At 33.0% G+C, this 12,305-nt stretch overlaps 1 protein-coding gene across 6 annotated transcripts in view; it reads left to right on the top strand.

Moving 5' to 3' along the window:
• fcho2 (FCH and mu domain containing endocytic adaptor 2) overlaps window positions 1-12,305 on the top strand; it is a 104,175-nt gene that overhangs the window by 52,821 nt on the left and 39,049 nt on the right. For all 6 annotated transcript variants that reach the window (XM_041810543.1, XM_041810542.1, XM_041810540.1 and 3 more), the window contains exons 9-14: window positions 47-91; window positions 7,002-7,071; window positions 7,155-7,179; window positions 7,321-7,377; window positions 10,473-10,527; window positions 10,618-10,793. In XM_041810543.1, coding sequence (XP_041666477.1) covers window positions 47-91; window positions 7,002-7,071; window positions 7,155-7,179; window positions 7,321-7,377; window positions 10,473-10,527; window positions 10,618-10,793 — 428 coding nt within the window. The remainder of the gene's footprint in view (window positions 1-46; window positions 92-7,001; window positions 7,072-7,154; window positions 7,180-7,320; window positions 7,378-10,472; window positions 10,528-10,617; window positions 10,794-12,305) is intronic.

Raw genomic sequence — 12,305 nt, 5'->3', positions numbered from 1 at the left:
TTCCATGCCAAATGAACCTAAATGAATTTTTTTTGTGTCTCATTAGGGCCCATTGAGTTTGAGGAGTGCAATGCAGCTATCGCTACTGAAGGTAAGACTCATTATGAAGAGAAAGGTTTACAAAACGATGGTGGCGACTCGCTGCTGCAGGAAAATGTCACTATAGGAGAGCATTTTAATGGTCAAAGAAAAATTACAGTGATATCAAAAGCAGAAAAATGGGAAATATTTGATTCTTCTTGTAGATATTTCTAGAAATATTCAGATCAGGATTAGCTTAACTGGCCCAGTGTGCGTACACAAATGTGGACTTTTACTGCAGTGAAATTTGCTCTCAATAAACAGGGTTTAAACATTAAATTTGAATTATCAAAACTTGTGCAGTAATAATGTGCAACTGTGATTAAACTGGGCAGTATTGCGATTTTCAATTGCAATTATGATACAATACATAAATGTTATCATTAGTCTACTTACATGGTTATCAAGGAAAATGCAGAAAATAATGTCAGTTTCGATCTGTATTTCTCAACCTTAAAACTAAAAACAAAAAGTAAAAAACCTGAAGTTTTTCAAAATTAATCAAATTAATATTTCCTTAAACAAACATTTTTCCTATCTTTAAAATAAAGGTACATCTACAAAGTGCAATAGTGGCACTATTTTAAACTTAAAGACCTTTCTGCAGACATTTGTATTCACCTTTAAAGTAATACTTCATACAAAAGTAGCTGCATCCTTTTGTGCAGTTATTTAATTGCACAGCCTGATATTGCAATTGCAGTTAAATTAATCATGCAGCACAAATAAAACTAGAAATTTTTATTAATCTACATTTGCAAGTCTTTGTAAGTAAGTAAGTATTTATATAGCACTTTTAAAACACTCAGTTACTAAGTGCTTCACAAAAAGAAAAATGAAACGGATAATCCACAAAAGGAGAATATTAAATCACGTCATACTGCACGTGATCAAACAAAACTTAATAATAATACACTACAGTTTGGAAGAAATTCAAGTTACAAGATCACAAGAAAGCCTGTCTAAACAAGTGAGTTTTTAAATGTTTTTGAAACATTCCAGCGACTCTGCTGATCGAAAGGACTGTGGTAGTTTATTCCACAGGGTGGGAGCTAGAACATAAAAAGCCCAATCCCCTTTAGTTCTTGTTGCATTAATATTGCAATTTCCAAAGATTGCATGGATGCAGAATTAAAAGAATCAAGAAAAATAAGATGTAATTGTAATTTTGAACCCTTTGAGATGTACCATCCTGTTTTCTAAGGGGTCCCAACAAAAATCATATCAACAGCATTGAAGAAAATCAAGAAAATACATAAAGAAAATGCCAAAACACAACAAAAAAAGGGGCAAACGGTATACAAACTAGACAAAGGATTTGGTGAAAGAGATGATTTTTGCTGATATCTGATACACTGAAATTTACAAATTGATTTTAGCTGATAGGATATTTAAATGTAGTTCAGTCCTTAAAGCACAGTTTAAAGTCTCAGGGTGAACAAATGAACAAGTTTCAGTCATTAAGCAACTTTTAATGTGTAAGAAATAAGACTTCAGCTGAAGTAGTTCTGCTGGTCCAGCCTAAAACTCTGATTTTTTTTTTCGTGCAGCCAATATTCAAAGCTGATGCGAGCAAAATATGTCTATCTTGTGTCTGATCATTCACTTTAAGCTCATATTTCATGATGTCATACCCTCTGAAAGCATGCATCCCTAAGCGAAGCATATGTGGATCCAAATACAAACTAAAATGATCAGAAATGTGTACAGTGACAGGATTTCTGAGAGCTGAAGAAGTCCCCCTGAAAGTAAAAAAGCAAAGCATCCTTAAAAGGACTAAATAATGAGGCGGATCTATTAGGAACAGAGAAGTTGTTCTAGTTGACAGATATAAAATGATGTTGCAGATTTAAAAGAGATAGACAAGACAATCTGCATTTACATCAATGCAGAGAATTTAACGGGGTTATTGCACAGTGTGCACTCTTTAAGTATTTAAGTTGAGCACAGATGAATGTGAGATTCTTACATTAAAAATTAGTGCTAACAGTGCAGCTCTGATTGTGAATACATGGTGCCTCACTTCTATTCAAAGCATCTAAAAATATGCAAACACTAAAAAGGATAAACTGCTTTTAAAGTGAAGTTGGCATGAATAACAAGTTAGACCTTATTTAAATGCATTTGGGATTTAAAAAAGAGAGAAAAATACACTGAAAATTGAAAAATATTCATTCTCTGATATGAAGTAGGCAAACTTAGAAAGAGCAGCCCTGTCTACTGTGGTCTTTGGTGTTAGTTCTCCTTATTTCCTCTCTCCTGTGCATCTTTGAAGCTCTAGAATAGTTCATTCTGATTGAAAATACAAACCGGTGCCATCCAGTCAAATCATTTCAGTATTAAAAGCACGTCTTTAAAGCATAAAGTAAGACTAGTTTGCTGTCATTTAACAGATATTTAGAATAGAAAGCAGATGAAAATGTGAAATCTGTACTTAAAGATAACTTTTTTTTTTAACCTAAAACCATTTCTACTTCTCTCTAGAATTTTTCAAGCTTTCTAGAAAATCTGTGCAAAGACTGCACATCTTCCAAGTTCTGCACATTACAGTTAAAAGTTTAAAGTGCTTAAATAACAACTGCAAGTTCTCCAAAGTCCATGGAAATTATCCTGCAAGCTTTTTAACTTGTAGAAATATCTCCTCTGATTACAAATACATGATGCATGTTTTCCATTTAAAGCATTTTAATTCAAAAAGACTTGAAAATGCTCAGTTAGGCATAAGTTACAAATTACACCTCATTTTTAGATTTTAATGCTTTAAAACCCCCAAATGAAAACGCTTTAAAAATTGAAACATTTTTGTTTATAAGTTTTCTTTTTCTGCATGAAAGGACCAAACCCAGAAAGAAAAATCATATCCAGTTTAGTCTCAGGTTTTATCCCTGGGAGTTTTCTCTTTCCCCTACACCTTTCAAGCCAATCGACTTCCTAGAAATATCCACTCTGATTGGAAACACAGACTTATATACTTAAGTCAAAGCGCATTAATGAGAAGAAAGAACTATAAAGCACTTAGTAAAACAAGATCCCATATAACTGATACTAGATTAGAAGACTGCTGATAGAAAAGTTTAAAGAAATTTACAATCTGTGCTTGAAAATACTTTTTTTGTCATGAGCCAAAAGCTCTGTCTTCTTTCAGTCTCTTGAAAATCAAACATGCTATTAAACTTTTTATAAATATTCATTCTTATCACAAACACAGACTGCATATCTTTAAAGTTCTACACTTCACACAACATTTTAAACACCTAAAATGGTATTTTTCCCTTCTTAGAAATAGAAAAAAGCATTTTCAAAAATGTGAAATCCTATAGTTTTGATTGGAATGAGTGTTTTCTTTCTTTTTCCTGCACATCTTGCATCTTGCTTTGTAACTTCCTGTGACTCTGCAGATGCATGCTGCATGCACTTTAGTTAAAACATGTGATAAAAAATATGTGCAGATAGTGTAGGAAAAAGTAAAGTTGCATTTTTGTGAAGTTATGCAAAAGCTTGTTATGCATTTGTTTTGTTCCAAGTGTTCTCACTCCTGCACATCTTTTAAGCTATTAAGACTTCTTCAGATTTCCTCTCTGATTGGAAAAACAGACTTGATGATAAATAAAATATAACACTTGAAACTCATTAAAAGTCAGGTTCTGTAAATTCAGGCACCTCTGTGAAGTAAAGCATTGAGTCAAACCAGTTTGATGTTGTATAATTGATCATAGGGTCAGAAAATTGCTGAAAAAGTCTTGTAAAACTACATTTTTGCTTAAAAAAAAACATTTGTGATTTACAGAGTCAACCCATGTTCTATATCTGCTCTGACCGCAAACACAGACTGTGTATCGTACACATTCTGCAAAAACAAAAAGGTTTACAGCACCTTAAATGGCAAGTTATAGTTTATAAAGAAAAACTGAAGATTATTAGAAATCTGCAAACACACAGGCCTGTTGTAGTGAAATGCAAAGTTAGGCAGATGACAGGGTCCTTGTGCTCAGAGGAGCTTCCTCATGTGTTCAGTATAGGTTTGCATCAGTTTGCTACAGTTATTCATGATTATTAAGTTATTATTTTAATGTGTAAAGGTCCAAAAATGAATTAAACGATATCAAAATAAAATTTGAATCACAACAAAAACATCTCTAGGAACGACACAGGGCTGCAAGAACAGCATTTAAACTCCTCTAAAAGTGTCTTCATATCAAGCAGATAATTTCTAATTAGCGTCAGAGGGATGGATACTGCAACAATAGTGAGCGTATATTTTTATATCTGTAAGTTCCTGCAGACTTAAAGAGATGCTACACTGTTAAATTGTGGTGAGTTTGAGTTATGATGCTCTGATGATGAAATACTACCAGGTTTTTATTTTCAGATTTGGCTCTGTCCTGTAGGTCTCTGACTTTGCTACCTGAGGAGAGATGCTTCTAAATGTTTTCTTACCTAGCCGGGATTGATTTTAGCTAAACAGGGTAGGGCCTCATGTTGGTCTTTGCCTGGGCCCTCCTAATGACTAAAATGACCTTTGCTTATACAGTATATCCACGATGAAGGGGCCCTAAATCTATAGAATATGATTAAAAATGTTACTTCAAGTAACTTTTTGTATTCTGGTTTTCTTTCTTTCTTTTTTCCCCTGCACATCGTGCACATTCTTCAACTTTGCCCCGATATCTAATATAATAGTGAACACAGATGATTTGTATTTCAGGTTTTTTAAACTCTGACATTTGCAATTGCAATAAGAGATTAAAAAGCCATGAAAAGTTTCTTTTATATGTTTAATCTGTATTTAGATGATACTTTTGATTTTGTGCAAAGGCACCAAACCCAGAGGCAGAAACGGTTCATTTTTGTCTGAGTTGTTTGCTTCATCTGCTTTAGGTTTAGGTTTAATTTATTTAACAGGACAGCATGCAGTGTCATTAATTATTTACAAAAATAAAAAGATGGCTGCACCAGATTTAGCCTAACACTAATTTCCATCTGTAGTCCTCACGTTAAAGACAGACATGTACAGAGTGCTAATAAACAAACCTTTAAAGGCCGAAAACACAAATTATTGCCAGAAAATTCTCATTTTTTTGGAACTGAAATTTTTATTTCACTTTCCACTGCAATATAAAAAAAAAAATCAAAATTTCTATACTATTTAACATATATATTTTTGGTATCTTATTTGATACATTAGGTGTTTTTGGTAACTGATTATCCTCTTTAGGGCATTTTTATCATTTATCAGAATTGTATGTATGCAGAATTTTTTTTAAGTAATTTATTGATCATATTGATTAGATAGAGGTATCATAAAATTATGTATCAAATTTGATGTAACAGGCTTTAAGGCAGGGGTGTCAAACTCAATCACAGCAGGGGCCAGATTCTGGATTCAGGTCTAACCTGAGAGCCTGAAAGGGTCAACATTTAACCATAAACTGGCCGCCTCATTTCACCAGTAATAAAATATGAGAAAAAACAGCACTGCTGATAAATCATTTGGAAATTCTAAAAGTAAAAATGATAAGTTTAAAGGCTCAAATCTGAGAAAAAAATTCCAATGTATTAGTTCAAAAGATCAGAACTCACTATTAAAATAGAAAAAAATGTCTTTAAAGAGCAAATATATGAGGAGAAAGTTGAAGTCATAAGTTTGAAAGGTCAAAATATGAGATCAAATTTGAAATCATGAGTTTGAAAGTCCAAATTTGACATAAAATTTTAAATTGTGAGTCTGATTGGTCAAACTATTGGATTAAAAAGCCAAAAATTAGGAGTTGAAAATGTCAAAATATGAGCTAGAATTCAAAATGATGATTTAAAAAAGTTGAAAATATGACTTAAATTCAAAATTGGGAGAGTAAAAGGTCAAAATATGATATATAAAGTAAATGCAATTCATTCAAAATATCAAATATTAGAAAAAAAAGTTGAAATCCTGTTTTTAAAAGTCAAAATATGGGATTAAAAAGCCAAAGTAAGGAGTTGAAAAGGTCAAAATATGATTTAAAATTTAGAATTGTGAATCCAAAAGATAAAAATGTGACATATGAAGTCCAAATTATGAGTTGAAAAGGTCAAAGCATGAGATGAAAAGTGAAATCATAAGTTTGAGTCGTAATCTTGAGATGCAAAATTGAAAATATGAAATAAAACACAAATCATTCTGATTTTTATGGCTTAACAAGAAAATGGTAAATAATCAAGTTGAAGTTCACATTTTTATACTGGAGGAAATCAGCAGAACTCATACTGATGGGCCAGTTATAATACAAATATGATATGATGTTGCAGGCCGGATATAATCATTCCATGGGCCAGATTTGGCCCCTGGGCCTTGAGTTTGACACCTGTGCATTAAGGGGTTAATAGCAAATGCTGACTTCATGTTTTGGGAGTGAAGGATGTTAGTGAAACAAAACTTAAAACACTCAGAAAGGCAAGAAAAAATTATCTAAAGTGAAAAACTGAAGTTAACGGTTTTTTTTAGTAAATAAATGATTAAAAAAAACTTGAAACATACTGAAAATGTCACATCTGAGCTTTAAGCATGCTTTGTTTTCTTATTTGGTTCTCATGTTCTATATATAAGTACAGTTAGGTCTGTAAGTAGATGGAAAGTGACACAATTTTTATCATTTTGCTGCTATTTCCATTATCAGCCCCTGCTAATACTCTGTAGTTTCTCAATGGTTAATGCTATATCTTTGTGAAAGCCCTGAAATTGAGCTAAAATAACACACTTCAGACAGAGACTGCAGTCTTCAAAGATATGCATGGAAAAAAGGTTTGAGTCCCTTAAAAGTCAACTTGCTTGAGTTTGTAAATCAAGTTAAACTTCATATATCAGATAAAAGGGATCAGAAGCTGATGAAAATGGACCTGAAATGTCAAATCTCTGCCTGAAAATCCTGTATTTTTGTGCAAAGGTGCTAAACCCAGAAGAAGAAAACCATTCGGCATCCCAGGTCGCAGGAAAGACAAAGACACCGACTCCACGTGAGTGTTTATTTCTGCATCTCTATCTCAGTCCCTGCAGCTTCTTTTGTTTCGCTTTCATGACGTGACGTCTTGTCTTCCAGGGAGTCGACAGAAGTGGAAGCTGCTGTGAGTATTTTTTTCTCAGTTATTCTTTCTGCCCAAACACGTGACGCTCTCATTCTCTCCCAGCGTCTCCGCTCCCTCATGTTTGTTTTGTAGATTTGTTCATTCATTCATTCATTCATTTCTCTCTGTCTGTGCTTGTAGAACACTGCCAATGGCGCTCCCCCCGGATACTACGGCGCCATCGACATCCAGAACGCTGTGAGTGAGCCAATACGCTCAGAGAAACAAACGAACAAACACACTCACTGAGGAAAGATTTACACCTGATGTTTTTTAAATCAAAATAGCAGAAGTTTCAATACCTCGCATTGTAATTAAAAACCAAACAAATAAAGGAATTTCAAATCAATTTGACAGGGATATTCTCTGCAATATTCCCTTTTTTTAACCAGCAGAGAGCTCTAAAGGCCCAACTTTAAAAACTATATATGAAAACTAACATCATGCATTAAAACCTGTTCAGCAACTTTAAACAGATTCTCATGCTTCATTATCAGAAACATGAGAAGATACTTTTCCTGTTTTAATCTGAAGTATTTTACATACTGTGTTAATGTTAATGTAGGATTTATTTTAAGTTCATATTTTATTTCAAATAAAATTTTTCAAATGGGTGTTTTGAAGATATTGTTTCATATTTATCAAAGAAATCATGTTTTCTACCAGCAGCAATACAAGCTCAAAATTAGAAATCATGACATCACATTCACTGTGGAAAAATTGATATTTTTTTTGTTTATTGTCAGAGAATTGAAATAAGACAAAGAAATAAGAAGTCCGACTTTCATACCTTTATACGGATGAGAAACTATAAAAGAGCGGTGGTCTGTAATGAGCTGAGTGTATCTTCACATGTCTTTAAAAAATCAGTAAATTACTCATAAAAAATACAGATCTATGAGCCAATATATTTACATTTATATAAGGGCTTTACATTGATAACTTTTTAAAGAATATCCTGATTAATCTCAGAATTTTCTGTAGCTAATTGGGATCAATCTCCTCTTTCTTCTGTTACATTTTGAAATTCCTCTATTTTGAATCTAAATCTGTTTTAGTTTTTCTACTTTCTTAAACTCAGGGTGTTCAACTTCCTGTTTGCACACAGACCTGCTATTATTTTGAAAGAAAATCAGGAACTTCTGGTAAGATAAAAGATCATAGCATAAATTCAGACATGGATTAAGGAACTTGTTATGGATTAAGAAGGAAATAAATCATCAAGGAGCAGTGGTGGACTGATTATAGATCGCTGTGGCTGCAGAGGCTAAACTAAAGAGTACTGAAAGAGACAAAAAGCATGTAGTTAATAAGGCTGGGCAATGAATTAAAGTTTAGATTAAACTGAAATATGTCCTACTGCAATTTTCAAATTGCAGAAATTTCTTTAACCTGAATCAAACCTGTATTGAAAATACTTGTTTATTACATTTCTATGCAGCAGAAATGTTCTACACATTAGTTATCAATTTTTTGGTATCGTTGCAAAACATCCTAATTTTCTCATTGTTGTTTATTTTCTTATTAATAACTGACAAAAAGATCATTCCCTTTAATACAACTAGTCCTATATAATTTGCAGTATGAGTCAAAATAATCTACATTAGATCATTAGAGTTTATATATATATATATATATATATATATATATCATTCAGCCCTGGTTTAATCTACCTAGTAGCATGTTTATTATAATATAGATTAAATTGTTGCTCTTGTTTGTTGAATACTACATGACATAATCCTACTTTTGGAATAAAAAAAATCACAATTTGATTATTTTCCTACATGATTTATGTACTAATGAAGGATCATGGCTGTTAATGCATTAATGCTGACAGCCTTTATTGGTATTACTCTGTAATATTAGATATCTATGAAGGCTCTGTGAAACAGCTGAAATATGCCATCTGGAAATATGCATTAGTTTATTTTCAGACTAATATTCTTTAGCTGGAAGTTTTAGGGACAGTTTGTTGCTCTCTAAAACACAGGATTACACCTTTATTTAAAACTTGCTTTAATTTAATTTCTGTTTTAAATATTTTGATAATTCAAACACAGATGAGGGAGTGTTTATTCAGCTTCACTGCACTTTTAAAGTAAAATAAGATTAAATAAAAGAGAATTCTAGTTTCTTTAATAGTGGAAAATCAAAAATTAAAATTATCTAATAAACTTTTAATACAGGATTAAAAAAGTCAGTAGTTTTATTAACAGAATCAACAACATTTAAGTTGTAAATACCATTCATCAAAACATCAAATCAAACTATCATTTATTGTTAATCGTAGGAATGCACAATATTTTATTTTTTATATCAAATAGACTGATATTTACAGATTTATTCTAGCTGCACCAATATCAGTTCTGGTAAATAAAAATATAGTTCAGCACTAAATCTTCAGTCCTTCAAACAAACGTTAAAGTTGAAGGAATGAACTACAACTCCACTAAATTATTTCCACATACGGCAGATACTTACAAATGATGTTATCCAGTAATTACAGCCAAAATTTGCTTGTAAAGATGGCCAGAAATTTAGTATCTGCTGACACTAATATCATGCAGATAATATTATAAATCCCCATTTCTCTGCAAGCCTGTATTTTACAACAGTACTTCATTATTTCCTCTTTTTATTACTAAAAGATTTTTGCTGTTTATTTATGAGATGTCAGCTTTTTGAACTCTCTCAATTCAGGATCAATAAAGTAGGTCTTTGTAATCTGAAGTCATGATTTGTAGGTTTTGGCTTAATTTTGGTTTAAATTAGAAGTTTAAACTATAAAGACAGAAGTTTTATCAACATCATGTGTTGACTGGCAAGTTCAATATTGTTGTTTAAATAAATTTGAGATGTGCAAAATTGTAGATACAGGAAAAAACGTTTAACTGAAGAGCTTTATTATTGATTACAAGGATGATGGAGTTTATTGATAGGGAACAATCATACCTAGGCAGCTTAAAGTGCATTATTCAGCATTAAGAGCATTATGAAGCAGAAATAAGACATTATAATATATAAAAAACAAGGCCTGATTTGACTATTTTATCACCTTTGAGGACTTAAATATAACTTTATTCCTGCTTGGGCCTCAGTTTTTTATTCCTAAGGTTGCTTTTAAGACAAAATATTTCAAACACCTCTTTAAGTCAGCTCATTTTTGATTTATTTCTTTGTTCAGGGCCTTAAACCGTGTAGAATAATCTCTTATGAACCTTCAGTTAAATTTATCGAAGTTGAATTGTGCAAAAAGTTTGATGTTCAACTCTTCCTGTGTTGTTTTGCAGAATGTCCCCCAGGTGGATGCAGAGGGCTTCTGTATCAGACCAGAGCTCAATGATGATATCCTTTCTCAGCTTATCTTCATGCTTTTTTTTCTATTTATTACTCTGTCTTCCTCTCGTTGCCTCCTTAACTGCTTTATTTCCTCACATGCCAAAGAGAACTCCTTCTATTCGTCCAGCGACTCGGAGGACGAAGACGAGCCCAGGAAGTTCCACGTAGAAATCAAACCCGTGCAGCCGAACAACGGCACGCATCAGAACAAAGCCACCATCGACGAGCTCAAGGCGTCCATCGGAAACATCATCCTGTCTCCTTCTACCTCGGTACGGCTCTGAAAACACAATCCTAATGAGAGAGACCTGTTGCTGCTGCAGACGTGTGCTCTGCATGTGCAACACTAGAGGGCAACAGGAGAATATCAAAGCAGGGTTAGAGCAGCAGTTCAGGCTTCACTCAGCCACTCTCTGCTTTTATGTTGTGTTTTATTTAGCTTATATTGGCTCTTAATCTGCACGTTTAGACACATTTCAAGGAGTTTATTTGCCATCAAAACCTAAACTCTCACATACTGTTCATACCTTCACAGTAGTCTGGTCCAGGAGTTCCTTCATATCAAGTTTCTGTATCAAATGTTGAACTACAGATTTACTTAGATTGTATAAATAACCTCTCTTTCTTTAACTAAGGGCTGATTGATCACCATTTACTGATTCTGGGAGCAGGGAGAGTGGATTTACTTTTCCAAACTTAGCTTGTGTATTGTTCAAATTAGAGAGTTTGCAGGAGTCTGCATGCGATTTCTGATGACTCAAAACCACAAATCAGCTGATATTGAACGTCTAGGACTTCTAATTTGTGGTGGGAAATAAAACAAGTAACAATCTAAATAAGAAACTTTGGTAATTGTCACTTAAAACCATTTTTTTCAAAATGTTGCCAACAATTTAGACTGTTCTTTTTAGACTTTTTTTTGGTGTAAAATATGACTGAAAATTATTACGTTTCTCTAGTTTCTGATACCCTGAACATTGAAATAATGGAGATTTGACCAAATATTTTGACAAGTACGATATACAGAAACATTCTGAATGTTTTTAAACCGTTTAGACAGTGTGTGAGAGCTTGTCTTCTATTTTTGATAAGTAATGATTTTAGAAAGGGAAAACTGTTGATTTCACCAGATATTTTTAGCTAAATGATGATACAAAAGATAGATTATTTCCTGTAATAATGTTACAAATGGTTGTCACAAAACCAGAATCAAAAAATTTAAAATGATTCAAGAAAAAAGCAAATAATATTACAACCCCTTCACCCTTGCAAATGTTGCCAACTTACTTTTGCAATTTAGGCAGGTGAGCATACATTTTTCACATTTAAAAACTATAAATTTCCCCAAACTGAATGTCTGAGACTTTGACTTTTAATGCTTTGGTATCAAATCAAACCAACAAGACTTAACTTACATATCTGTTGTGGTGGTATCAAAAAAGGGAAATCCTCTCTCCTCCTCAGTTCCAGCGGCTTTCCAAATTGTTGCTTGTGCATTTATGCAATTTAGACCATGTGCAGGAGTTAGTCTGCAGTTTTTGATAATTGATAATCCAATACTGCATGACTAAGACTTTAATCTTCCTCAGTTCCACCAACCACGGCAAGGGAAGGAAAAGCGGAAACCCTCTCTCCTTGTCATTTCAGCCCACTTTTACAAATGTTGCCAACATATTTGTGCAACTTAGTCATGTTAGCCTGCATTTTTCATATTTAGAAACTAGAAATGGCCCAAAACTGAATGTCTGGGACTTCTATTTTTGTTGCTGTGGTATCAAACAGGT

The sequence above is a fragment of the Cheilinus undulatus genome, linkage group 17, assembly GCF_018320785.1.
Source record: "Cheilinus undulatus linkage group 17, ASM1832078v1, whole genome shotgun sequence".
NCBI lineage: Eukaryota > Metazoa > Chordata > Actinopteri > Labriformes > Labridae > Cheilinus > Cheilinus undulatus.
This window is presented reverse-complemented; position numbering and strand designations above follow the sequence as displayed.